Raw genomic sequence first — 13,947 nt, 5'->3', positions numbered from 1 at the left:
TACACAATGTTCTTTGAGAGATTTGCTCTCTTCCATACCCAGGGCCAGTCTCTTCACACAGTGCCATGACGAGCCTCTGCCGTGCCTCCACCTGACTTTTGATAAGCACAGGCTGCAGTTAGTGGCTCACCTTCGGATGATGCTTTGACTACACAGAGCTAGGAGCTACAGGACAGCATGGAAGGTGTCAATCACCGTGGCTCCCTATCCAGCCCTGCATGGGTCTCCTGTAAACACCATGTGGGTATTGGATGATGCAAAAATATTCCCCCACCCCACACACACCAATTTGCAACGTACTTTAGATAAATGAGGGAAGATGGATTAGCCAGCAGTGTTTAGCATGTATGCGCTGCAAGCTGCCTACACTGGATTGGATAGACGTCCATCCAGGGGCCTCTATATGCCTGAGTGCAGGGCACAATGCTGTCTATGATGATCCAAGACACCTGTCATATTCCAATCCAAAATCTGCTAGGAGTCAGATGACAGCTTATGACACAGTAGACTGGTTCAACGGCTTAAGTACAAAGATGTCCAGAACTGCACATTTCAGCTACAGCAACAGTCAAAAAATAGAGATATGTATGTATGCAGCATACATCAACCATGCCTCTGTGGGCTCTTCAGACACAAGACAAACAAACCAACTTACTGCAGCATTCCTCCTCCTTGTAATTTAAACAGGACCTCTCTTTTATCTGGGGATATCAAAGCACTCTTCAAACTAAACCTCACAACCTCCGTTCATTTGACTGCTGGACGGATGAAAGACAAAGGTGAAGTGAATTGTCTCAGGTCACACTGCAAGTCAGTAGCAAACCCGGGAACAGACCCCAGACTTCAGACTCAGTCTCCTGGTCTAACCATTAGGTAGCACTCCACTAAGTTACCCAGAACACAACTTTCATACAAAATCATTCTACCATCTTGGTGCAGTGGTAAAAGCAAAATCCTAATTTTGATACAGGTCCTTGGGAACTGGACTGAGACCTATCAAAACTCATCTCACATAGGACACGCACTAAAGCCATTTGCAGGTTTGACAGCACACAGCTCTCTCAGAAGATCTCTCTTTCCTAAGGAATGTACTCTATGAGACTATACAGCACTGTAAGTGGCTCTGAATGGAGAGAGTGGTAGCGTAGCACAGGAGAGCCTCAGCATGAAAATGTGAGGGAGAAAATGCCAACCGTTATGCTCTGAATAAGCACTGTGCTGCATGACAACAGCGTGGCACAACTTTGTATCGAGATAGCCATCTCTCTCCTTGGACCTCACAGCGTTTACAGCCACTAAGAATGGAAGTCTCAAAGCACCTCTGCGGGAAAGGGAACCTTAGCTCCATTTTATGGACTGGAGAACTGACATTGAGATGGAAAACTTAAGTGACCTGCTCAAATTCAAACAGGATTCGTGCAGCAGAGAACCCAGGAGTCCTGAAAACCAGTCCTGTGTGTTAGCACAAGGCTTCCACTCGTTCTCCATGGCCCTCAGTGCTCTTTCTGACCCAGACTTTGAGCCTGTCACAACTGTCAATGCCTTTGTTGTTCCTCAGCCATCTGCCAGGCTCACTTCCTGACACCATCTCTGTCTGGCCTTGCGATATCCCCATATCTTTCTCTTCCCCAGACATGACGGGTACATGCACTCATCTCCACCTGTTCACCACTGCTCCATCCACGGCAGCAAGGCCCTACTGCAAAGGGAGACAGATTGCTCATTGTTCCACCGGAGGCTCCAGCCTTCACAACCGGATACAGCAAGAAACACAAATGAGGGGCGATGGAAACAAAAACTACGCTTTCAAACCTCTCCTGGTGAAAACTGATTGTGAACTGACCTTGGGTAGAGCATCTGCATTCCCACCAGTAAAGGTGACTCCTTATTGCAACCGAGGAGGAAAGGTTTTGTGTGGGTGGGAAGAGAAAAACAGGACACCTCGCTATCTATCAACACCTCCAGGAATGGAAGAAGCAGCAGCCAGCTGTTCTTGCAATAAAGCAGGTCACTGCAATTTATGTCTCTTGTTGCTTGAATTCTGTCCCATCAACATCTCTATTTCTGAGCACCCTAACCATTCAGCATTTAGCACATGGGACTCCCCTGCTCCCATACCAGATGTGGATTCATCCACCTGGCCATAATAAAACATGTCCCAACAGATGCAGTTGGTCAGTTAAGTTTTCCCAACACTAACTAATAATTACTTCATTATAATCAGAACACTGAGGACACTACCCCGTACATTTGCGTGGAGGGGAAAAAAAAAGTCTTTAAACTTGAAAGTCGTTTCCACAACAGCCTCCCCGTGCTTTGAATGGAGCCAAAATGAACACAGATCTTATTCACTTCATGCATCAATGTCAAAACAGTTCTGGGCACAACAATTGCTATCTGCTCTCCTGAGCCTGGAGACAGGACAAGCACAAAGCGGGGGCTGGTTTCTAAATAGTCTATCAGAAATGGCGGCTGCTGAGTTTTGTGCTTCCGTATTGGCTTTGGCAGTAATGAGAATGATAGTTTTATAAAGAGCTACTGGCCATCAAATCACAAACTATTCTAAGGAAGGGGACATTTTGATTCTGAACTAACTCGGTGTCCCTTCAACTAAGGGAAATGAAATGTCTGGCTCTGAAAGAATAATAAAAGCAAACAAGTTTTATATACAGGAGGTAGCAACAGTACCTTAACTACTTCAGACATAGGGAGTGTATTAATGATACCAGATATAAGTTGTGGTTCACTCTGAACTGAACATTTCCTGCTATCGAAATCTCTCCCAACCTTAATGATCTTTAAATGATGTTTTGATGTGCGACTATAACAGTGTCTAAAAATACAAGCGAAAGAGTCCCTTACCTCTAGCACAGGGTAATAATCCTGTGATGGACTCACAGCCATTGCTTCTAGAACACTTTCACACTCGTGAGAAATTGCATCTATTGAGGCAAGCACTGGGTTCATTATAGCAGGAAACTGTGACAAGAAGAAAAATGAGAGACATGAAGACAGCTCTGTGGTGTTCCGTGGCTTCACTGCTATTGTGCTGGAGGTGGGCCAAGCCCTCTGAGGCTGGACAATTCATGTGCAATAAGGGATCTAAAGCAGAAGCTGGTCACATTTGGGGCATCAGAGGAAAAGAAGAGAGAAACAGGGTTAAGTTGGGTATTTCAGGGTTGCAAACTCTTGTGATTTTGTTGAGAGACTAATGATGTTTGGCATTTTTCTTAAAGCCCCAAGCTCCTAGAGTTGGGGATTTTTATTTATTTATTTATTTTTTTAAATGAAAAACAGGTATTTTCACCAAAAAAGTTTCTAGCCCTCTGGTTGCAGAGACAAGCCTGGAAACAAAACTCGAAAGGTTCTAAAATTCAGAAGGCAAATTATAAAAGAAAAAATAGCCTTTTAAAACTCATGAGTTTTAATGAGACTCTTGATTCTTTCGAGCCAGACATGGTTTTTGAATGCTTGGGGTTCACCAAGCTGCTTGTCACTGCAACAACAGGAAGGATCATGGCCAGGTCCTCATTTTAGTTAAAAAAGGGAAGTCCTGGCACAGAGTTTGGATTAATAGCTGCTCATCATGGGGAATGATGAGAAATAAATCCTTTATATCAGAATTGCATAGCAGCCGAGACTCCACGCCACTGAGCATAGAAAGCCAGATAATAGGGACAACTTCTGGAGGAGTCCTGTTAAGCTGACTTGGCTGGAGTGACATAGAAACTCTACAGTCAGCATCATATCCAACGCATCATCTTAGTGAGTATATTTTGACCTACTCCTTTTTTTTTTTTTTTTTGGGGGGGGGGGGGGGAAGCCCTTTCTCTTCCCCTTGCTCATGCCGCATAATGCCAGGAGCAACATAGTAATATCACTTAACAGCTTCCAAGAAATCCATGCAAATGCACACCCTGCTACCCCCCATGGAAGGGATCCTGGGATTACTCATAAGTGCAGGTCAACTCTCCCCACCCCCTAACAATCAATGTACTGCCGTGCTACCATTGGGTTGGCTCAATTAATAGATGTGCTTCTATGTCACGGTCATGAACCAAAAAGATGCTGCACCTTAAGGATCTTGTCTTTGACACCTGCCACAAGGATCTTGGTGCTCCGAGAGACTTTTGTGTTGGTCAATAAGATCATTAGAGTTGGCACTCTGAAAACAGAACAAACATTCTGAAATTCATTTTCCTCTTGATAACTGGGCAATGTCCAAGGTTTATTCCACATCCATCAAAAAATGTACTCCCCCGTTCATGTCATGGTCAAACAACATTAATGCATGTAATATCTACACGTACAGGCAGGGCCCAATGTATTCCACTATTCCAGAGCCACAAACTTTGCTACATAATTAGGCTCTAGAATCTCCACCTTTTTAAAAAGTGCCTACCTCTTGGGATCATGAAAATAAACTTGAAAATGTGAGGCTAATGTAAACTGATGCAGTGACATCTTCCTGTGTTTTGAGAGCTTTGAGAGCTGTGAACTGCCATTTTGATTTGTCTGCTCTGAAGTCTAATGGTGTCCGTTTTATTGTCAACATGGTTAACTATTTCACTGCTGATCATTTTAGCAGAAACAAAATTAATTTGCTTCTCACCATTTGTCCCTTCACGCCCAAAAAATACAAAGGCTACTGTACGGATTTAAATATTTAAAAATGTATAATCAATAAAACCCTCCATTTTAAAAAATGTATCTGAAGGTGGTGCCAGGTTTTTACCACAGCACTCTAGACTCCTCTTGTTTAGGTCCATCTCACCTACAGACTGCTCTAACCTAGTCTGGAATGAAGACGAGCAGAGAATCAAGGAGCCAAAACATGAGAGCTTCCCTTCTCTACTGCATCGAGAAGATCTCGGTCAAAGTAGGCAGTCTGGCTGTTGGACTATCACCCCTCTAGAACAGGCTGGCTATTTAAGACCATAATCTAACAACATACTTAAGCATGAGAAGTCCTGTTAACGTCAGTAAGCAGGTGCTCAAGTGCTTTGCTGGGTTGGGACTCGGTGCTCTCAGTTACACATACATTGATACAACTGTTCTGGTTCTACAAATATGACAAACGTGCTTACTGAGATCCATGTTTTTCAGCTAAAAATCTCTCTCCTTTGAAACACCATTCGTGAGACCAGCCAGCCGGAGACATTAACTGCTAACAGAGCAATTTCATGCACCGTGAAAGATTTTAATAGCATTGGATTATAGTTCATTGGTTGGAGGTATAGAGAGCATTCTGAACCAGGATTTGTTCTCGCTTTACAGCTTGGTTTTTGTACAGTTCTAAAATTCAATATGCAAGAAACTGTGGTTTTGTTTTGTTCTTTTAAAAGATCATTTGCTGCTAGGAGCTGACTTGATCCTGCTGCCTATAAGGCCATGAAATTAATATTGAACTTTTGCCTTATAATCTAACTTCAGACAATAACCAGACATTTCATTGGCCTCATTCTTCTCCAACCCAAGACAACAAAACTGGTTTTCGAGATATTAAAGCTACCCGATAGGTCCAATACAGGGTTCTGGCTGCAAGATTCCTACTCACACTGTTCAGCATTATTTTGTTACTCTCATACCTTTAGACCATAAACTCTACACAGATATATGTTCTGTGTGTGTATATAATTTTAATATTACCTCTTCAATGATGTGATTTTTCCTGACTGAAATCTGAGTACTCCACCTAAAGTAAAATACATACATAGTCATAGTATGCAACACATTTGAAAATAATATGTTTAATAAGTATATAGGGTCTTTCATCTGCAGAAACTAACCTACAGCATGAGAAGTTAATTGCAAGAAGCACAGGCAAAACAATGGGCTAGATCCTCAGATGGTGTGAACAGGCAGTGCTCCATTAACTTCAGTGGGAGATCTGGCCCAAATATGAGTAACTTGGTGCCTTCACCCTTTGCTTTCCTGTACTGAGGGCCATAGAAAATAAAGAGATATTTCAAATGGAGAGAGTTAGGTTAGAATCAAGTCTTCATTGGTCTAAAATAACGAAGTAAGAATCAAATGAAGACTTCTGGAGTAGATTTAAACATATTAAACACCAGATTCAGGGCAGAGTGTGAATATTTGTGAAGAATAACTGTTAGTAACCCAACAGAACCCCACCAGTCAGCAAGCTTGCTACTTCATTATCCACTTCCCAATGTTTTCATGGAGTAGCTGTGATGAAGTCTGATTATTAATAAACGCGCTCGCAAAAAGCATCACAACACACTTGCACATAATAAAGACTAAGGTACAGGTGACCAAGTATGTACATTTTCCAAAGAGATTTTTTTTTTTTTAATTTATATTTATTTGCTCCATAATTTGTAAATTCCAGTTATTTCCATGAGGGCTCCTCTTCCAAGGCATTAATGTGAATGAGGGAGATTCATATAGTGAGTCAGAGATTAGTGAATTAAGCCTCCCAACACCCCTATGAGGCATTACTCCTATTTTACAAATAGGGAAACAGAGGCACCGAAAGAAAGCATGACTTCAAGGTCAAAGCCAGAATCAGAACTTGGGAGTTTCTGGTTCCTTCCCCCCACCCCATCCAGTTCAACAGACCATTCTCTCTCCCTCCTGAAGAGGTGAAAGTATTACTAACATTGCTAATGTACGAGAGGTTTATTCTGGGGTAACGTTACCTTCATTCTATGCCATCAATAAGCAGCGAGTCTCTACTAGAGCAGGCTGGCAACAACACAGCGGAAAACTATAGAAGAGGATTTGGTACTAAGATGGTGTAGAGAAGAGGCTTTACTTGTGCTCTTCCCTTTCTAATCCAGTGTCTGCAGAGGACAGAGACCGAGGCTGAACAGTCAGTCTGCAGGATGGATTTTGGACACATTTTTATATAGTCAAAACTCCCTGCATAAAGGGCTGTGAGTGATTTGAGAGGCATACTGAAAGTCCACTTAGATTCACTGCAGTCTGCGAGGCCCTTTGGATTCTTTGCTGAAGTGCTACTTAGGAATTGTACCCAGGGCAAATCCCATCCGATCTCCCTGCACCAGCTATGCAGCAGTGTACGAAGGGGACTGGAAAAGCCATCATTCCCAATGCCCAAGTAGTGGCCTCTTCTACTCTGACAGTGACAGCACCTGTATTCAGAGCCAAAGAGGAATGGACTGAGACTGAAAAATACATACCCCAAGTTGCTACAGAGTTATCCACACCAGAAGGCTTGCCATGGATGACCTGCTCTCCCCGAAAGGCCCATCTGTTAATTAAATCCAGCTCCTCCTCAGGCCACCTGAAAGGCAAGAAAACAGTTTAAAACTACTACAAGTGGGCAACATGCCACAGGAACCAAGGAGTCCACTAGCCATAAACAGCAGCAGGAATCACATGAGCAGACTGAAGCGCAGCATGTCAAGGGGGACACCTCGCGGGGGAGGGGAAATGAACCCCCACACAAATTAACAGGATGAAGTAGTGATCAGCCCAGTGAAAGCAGCACTGCCATCCAAGATACCATCACCTTTGTATCTAAGCCACACACTTAAGCGCATCTGCTTCTAACAGTCACAAGATGGAGTCAGTATGAACACAGCAACCGCTACAGAGTGTTGGCACCATGAAAGCAGCATGTGAGGAAATGTTCTGGAAGGTTCCAAGCAGAGCTGTGTGTGTCACTGCTGAGTCTGGCTAAATCTCCACCCGAAAAAGGCAGTGTAGCAGTGCAAGCAAAGGGCTGGATGCCTGGAACACCTGGATCTGACAGACTCTTTCTGTGGTCTTGAACACAACATTGGACTCTTGGCTTCTGGGTCTCTATCAGTAAGAATGGGGATAATACTTCCTTTCCTCACTGATACTGTAATTAGATGTTTAATACGCTTTTTTGCCAATAGGCATACACCTCAGTGCCACTTTTCTTCTTCCCCCTTCCTCAGAGGGGGAGAATCCAGCTGAGAGAGAAGAGCCATCAATGGTTAAGAAAATCATTCTACGTGAGGAACAATCACAGCCCTCTAGCAGCTAGGGAAATGAGAAGTAGTAAGCACTATTCCTCATGCTTCCCCGTCTGCCTGCTGCATCCACCTGTGGTCTCATCTTAAATTTAAGTTATAAACTCTGCTTGGCAGAGGCCATCTCATAGTTATCTGTTTGTATAGTGCCAGGAACAGTGGGGCTCTGGCCTAAAAGCAGGATTGTAATCCATAGATTATTACTATTTGTACATGATGTGAAACACAGGTTGGAGAGGAGAGGAAAATGGCAGTCATGCACTGGTGAAGATTAACATTAACTAGAATGTGCAGCGAAAAAAGCCAGCCCTTCAGCAAGGGAGTAGTAAAAGCAGGTCAGTATTACAGCTAATTACAACTACTTTTAAACAGTGTTGTTTGTATAATCCATATCCCAAAATGCTTCACAGGATTAAACAGCAGTGAGAAAAATCAAGAGACTTTAGGCATAAGAGGGATAAAGAGATGTTTGCCGATGAGATCTCAAGGGGTAGGGAGATACAGGAAAACACTGCCAGGAAGCAGGTGGGATCCCAGTATTGGTCCCTTGCTTCAGTATGGTTCACCAACTATTCTCATTGTTACACTAAAGACTGTATGATGCCTACACAAAATCGATGTTCTTCTGCCCTATCATGTAATTCCTATTTTGAGCCTTGTACTCTAAAAACCTGTCAAATTCATACTCTCACTGCACCAAAAGCTAACTTTGAACTGTACAGACTATAATTGATGCTGAGACATTGGATATTAATATCAGTGTCAATGTGCACTAGTCTGTTGGAGCAGTTGTTTTGAGTGCACAAGGTGGGTTTGTGGAATTTGCTGAGCATGCAGAACATACGGCACTGTGTATGGACTGGGTGTGCATATATGTGTTCTAAGTATTTATAGAGTGGAGTGGGGTGATGAGGGCTGGAGGGCTCATAAGGAGACATAGAACCTTCAACTGTAGGTTGCTGGTACTGATCCAGATCAGTAGTGTCGGATCAGTGTTTGGTGTATACAAAATGAGTTGGTGGATCCTGACAGACTGCGGCCTACATCACACAAGCAATGGTCAGAGTTGTCATCATTGTTGACAGTTACTAGAAAAGAGGCCAAGAATTCAGACGGGTGTGGGGATCGATATACCTTCTCTCCCATAGCATTATGGTAGAGTCACAGTAAGGGGGAGGTGGTTTCATGAATGGCCATTCTCTACTATTTATTGCAGTAGTGCCGACTGCTCTGTGGCTAAACTGAGACCCTTGATCCCAGTACTCTCTGGCCCAGCACCAAATTCTCTTAATACCTCTTATTTAAAGACACAATTTTCAAGGCACATGCAATTTAAGCCTTTTTCTGCTCAGTCACCAATTTATAAAGAGCCATGTTACGGGCATACTGTGTGTCATTAATAAAAACACCCTGTATTGGCTCCCATTGTGCTCCAAATATGATATTAAGGCCTAAAAATCAAGGTCGATAATGGAAATATTAAAATCAATTCCAACTAGAGCGGCATCAAGCGTTGCACCATAACGTAAATGGATGCAGCTCTCCAAAAGAGCACGTGTCTGCCCTTCATGCAGAGATCTTCATATTACTGGGAGGTGTCTGAGCCTGAACAGCTTGCATTTCACACACAGCTCCTTACTTCACTTGCAACTTTTAATATTCGCCCTTGCATTATGCAGCTGTGAACAGACTGCACTGTTTGGCAGTGGGGATTAGAATCACAGACCTTTACAAGGGGAGAGAGAGAAAGAAGAGTAGAAATTATATTTCTGTGGAAGGTTAAGCCAACATGTGTAACCTGGGGCTAAAGCACAAACTATCCCAGTCCTGACTCATCACTACTCACTGCCCCATCACAGGGCATTCTTTGGGAGTGATGCTTTCCTCTCCTTCTCTAGGATATTGCACTTCAAGGATACTTTTCATTTGTCACTGTAGTTAACAAGGATGCTGCCAAACATCTGGTCTCAAAACACTTTTGGCTGGTGTCCCTGAACTGCTTGGGGCTGTGACTATTCTTCAAGCAGGATTATTTTCTTAACCATTGACGGTTCTTCTGTCTAATTCTAAACTGGATTCTCCCCCTCTGATGAAGAGGGAAGAAGAAAAGGTGTCACCAAGGTGTAGGACTACTGGCACTGACGCATAATTTACTGGGCAATACAACGCCAGGCCCTGCTGGCAAATGCCTCGTTACTTATACAGCTTGTAAAGGACAAACGGATACAACTTCCTGAAGAAATCAGAAAGGTTCATTATTGCTCCTCCAGCACCATATGTACACTGAACTCTATGGAGAAATAACCACCTTGTCCCTCTGTCTGCAACTCAGGGGATGGGCACAGGCACACCCCTGTGCCCATGTAGTGTCTTCAGTGGAGGCTTGTGAACTGGCAATTGCTGTCCTAAGTAAACACAAGGACAGATGTTGGGACCCTGCAGGAGGGCTGATGGGTTGGGAAGGCAAGGACTACGGAAGGGAGATCATGCCAGACCAGTATGGCCATTCTTATGCAGTTGCTGAGGTTAACGGTTACATGGTCTTATTCTTTACCTGCTCAATCAGGTTCAGGGGAAGATCCAAGTTTACAGACCTCACAGCACAAGTGCGTTTTGATGAGAGGGTGGAAGATGGTGAACAGGGCCATAAAGGGGCTTCCATAGATATAGGAATGTGTGTTAAGTTTACATGAGTTCACCTATCTTGTTATATTTTTTTCTTCAATGTTAAGTGAAGACCCTATGAAAGATGACCTCTTGAAGCTTCACTTACCCTTTTGCATTCAAACTGTAACTGAAAATTACACTGCATCCAAACTACAAATTACAATTAAGAGATGCAGATGTTTACACCACTTCCAGTATAATTTGGAAGATGCATTTTTGCTAGTACAGTATGTTGTATGAACAGATAGAAGTTTGCTGAAAAATATATTAGGGGACAGAGGTCTCATTGCTTGGCTCTGTGTACCTGCATAATCTTGTAAGTCATTGCTACAGGCACTAAAGCAGAACATTTTTAACAGGTCATGTCTTGGAATCACATTTTGTATCCTGACACTAGGTCACTAACTTCAAGCCATCAGCTCAGAGAGACAGGAATATGAAGTTAAGAAACAAGCAACATTCATTTGCTTCTCACTGGAGATTTAGGGAACATTATATGCTACCCCAATTCTACACACCCAAGATACACAGGCTTTTCAGATGCTTTACCTGACGATGGACTTCTCCTCCTCTAATGGGCAGCCAATGGCTCCACATGCAGTCAACAAGGCAGCTGCCAAACAAACAGAATAGGCAGCACTTGAGCCTAGCCCAGCTCCCGTGGGCAGCTCAGACCACACCACTATCTCCACGCTTGGTATCTGTCTGAAACACATTAAAATGCGTTGCATAAAATGCCAGTAACATTCTGGAGATCAAAGGCAACAGATGCAAACTAAAATTGCTGTGATCACACCACCAGCCAACTGGTGGTGTCAGCATACACACAAGTATATGACAGACATGGGCCTCCTGAACTTTCAGCTAGCACAGCTGAGCAGCTTTGCAAATCCATTGTGCTAGAAGAAAGCCTAGCTAAATTGGATTTCTCATTTCCATTGGTTTTTATCCCAGTGCTAGGGGTGATTTATTAATAGAACACCATAAATATACCCTTCAGATTTTTGGAAATATATTTTTAAAACATTTTAAGATCCCACATCAGTAACAGTAGGTTTATATTTTACTATTGTAATAAGCTGGCTAGTGTCTGTACTGTTGTCCTCTCTTTGATAGAACTGGAACTGCATATTTGTGTGTAATAGGCTCCCTACTGCTAAAAGTGAAGGAGAATTTCCATTATCTAAAGCGGGAAGGACATGTGGTTTTAGAATAGGCTGATCACAGCTCAACTCCTACTATCACCAAGATGTTCAGAGCAGCTGTGATATGAAGCCCTATGTAGCTAGAGACCTGTACAATGCTTCAATATTTGATTATTTCACTGCCAAAACTGAGCTCAGGATTGTGTTTCTCTTGCTACAGCTGAGATCATTAGTACGTACAGCCGATCACATTTCTAGAGCCCTTTTAGTAGTCTGTAGCATTGTCAACTGCTGTGTTAACCACATTTAGAAGATCAGCACTATTTCTCAGTTATGACTAATCATGTTTTGGGCATATCCTTGCTGATTTCCAACCCACTCAGCACAATTTAGCTATTTCACCTCAGAGTTACTAACAAGATAAGAGCCTAAGAATACAAAGGAAAGTTTCCCTCCTTTAGTTTCTTATTTTAGCTTTAAAGATCTGTAATTTCACAAGAAATTAGAAAAGAAATTTAACAGGAACCATGCACACCTAGGATACTGCATTCATTTCTGAGGAGGACTATGTTCTTACCCATATTTAGCTGAAATAGACAGGTACAGATAGAGAAATGCAAGGGTACCAAGGCTCTCAGTGGCTGAAAGTCCAGTAGTGATTCCTGCGAACTCTTTCAGTGCATCCATTTGTTCTGGGCTGGGGCATTTAGATTCATCCAAGCCATCTAGGAAAGCAATCAGTGGTGGAATTATTCATTTACAAAGAAAGCTTAAAAAACATGGTTTCAAATTAGAATGAAATATTTACAAGAATGGCATGTCCAGTAACACTAAATAGAATAAAGACAGCTGCTGCTATGCTTCAGTGCACAAACTGATTACTGGGGGCAGGGGGGGACGAGAAGAAACCACCAGCTACACTGAAGAACTGCTTCTTTCACGTGACCCACAGCAACATCATAAATGAAACACCAGGAAAGGGCTCTATCTCTGACTCATATAGAGCCAACCACATTAACTTGTGCTAGGTGTGGTACAAGACATACAAGTCTTACAGTATAGGTGGGTGTGGAGGCAGGTGATTACAGATTTTTACAACAAGTGACTGGTACAGGACACTTTGCAAAACAAGACACTGAACTACAGGGACCCTTGGGGTTTGCTGATAAAGCACCTACATGCTAACCTAGAGATGGTGCATGCTAGAATCATAGTAGTTAAGATGGAACAAGCTCCTGCTGACGCAGATCGCTTGTGTCTCACCCAGTGCATCTGCTGCCTGCGGACTATGAGGACCAGTTAAAACACTGGCTCTGGGAGTGTGAATACACTTAGTAAATCCAGCTACCTGATTTGGTGGGAGAGGGAAGCCTAATCAGTTAAACCCACTGTAGCTTCTAGCCACCTGCTGACCAACAACGCTCATTAACACACGAGATGGTTGCCAAGCACATGCAAAGTGCAATAGTCGGGTGGGGTGCGATCCGACACACATCAGAAAAGAGGATGAAGCCAGGGGTTTCATGATTTTAAAATATATGGACATGCACTTCCATTGTTCTAACAGCACTTGCCTGAAAATGCCGTTAGCAGTGTCCGGAGCCGGACGGCTTCCCAGTTTAAACTGGTTCCAATATTAGGCAAGCATATTAAGACCTTTCCGTTATTACTGGGTCTAATTTGAAGGAACGTTCTCAGGTTCAAGGCCACAGCCAAAGCTGCCTGCACACAAAAAAAGCGAGAGGTGAGTGAGGGGACAGAGACACTGTGCAGAACAGCCAGCAAAAGGTTCACGGCTGCCCCTAAGCGAAGGGCCTTTCATCGTCCGGCTGTCAGCCGCAGCCCAGCGCTTTACCTTGCCATGCACGACGGCATGCTCCCCGTGGAGAATAGCCTTCCCCGGGGCAGAGAGCGTCAGCGGCTTGGCCAGCATGTCCGCCGCTTCGCCTGCGAAGGGAAAAAGGCAAGAGGCGTCTGAAGGGCTCGTGCTGGGCCGATACCTCAACGGCCCAAGTCTCCCGATCGCCCTCGGCACCAGGGCCCAGCCCCCCACGCCTCCGGCGCCCCCCCTTACACGCCCCCTACCCCCAGTCGCCCCCTCCCCATGTACCCAGCGGCGCCCCCGCCCCCCACAGCGGCACCGCGGG

At 43.8% G+C, this 13,947-nt stretch overlaps 1 protein-coding gene across 6 annotated transcripts in view; it reads right to left on the bottom strand.

Moving 5' to 3' along the window:
* Nucleotides 1–13,947, bottom strand: part of MVK (mevalonate kinase) — a 68,960-nt gene that overhangs the window by 53,818 nt on the left and 1,195 nt on the right. For all 6 annotated transcript variants that reach the window (XM_037878978.2, XM_037878981.2, XM_037878977.2 and 3 more), the window contains exons 2-9: nucleotides 13,656–13,747; nucleotides 13,375–13,522; nucleotides 12,378–12,525; nucleotides 11,205–11,360; nucleotides 7,167–7,270; nucleotides 5,650–5,695; nucleotides 4,075–4,165; nucleotides 2,863–2,979 (exon numbers count right to left, since the gene is read on the bottom strand). In XM_037878978.2, the coding sequence (XP_037734906.1) occupies nucleotides 2,863–2,979; nucleotides 4,075–4,165; nucleotides 5,650–5,695; nucleotides 7,167–7,270; nucleotides 11,205–11,360; nucleotides 12,378–12,525; nucleotides 13,375–13,522; nucleotides 13,656–13,733 (888 nt within the window). In that variant the 5' untranslated portion in view covers nucleotides 13,734–13,747. The remainder of the gene's footprint in view (nucleotides 1–2,862; nucleotides 2,980–4,074; nucleotides 4,166–5,649; nucleotides 5,696–7,166; nucleotides 7,271–11,204; nucleotides 11,361–12,377; nucleotides 12,526–13,374; nucleotides 13,523–13,655; nucleotides 13,748–13,947) is intronic.

The sequence above is a fragment of the Chelonia mydas genome, chromosome 15 (genome assembly GCF_015237465.2).
Source record: "Chelonia mydas isolate rCheMyd1 chromosome 15, rCheMyd1.pri.v2, whole genome shotgun sequence".
NCBI classification, from domain to species: domain Eukaryota; kingdom Metazoa; phylum Chordata; order Testudines; family Cheloniidae; genus Chelonia; species Chelonia mydas.
The sequence above is the reverse complement of the archived record's forward strand: the minus strand, read 5'-3'. Positions and strand labels throughout refer to the sequence as shown.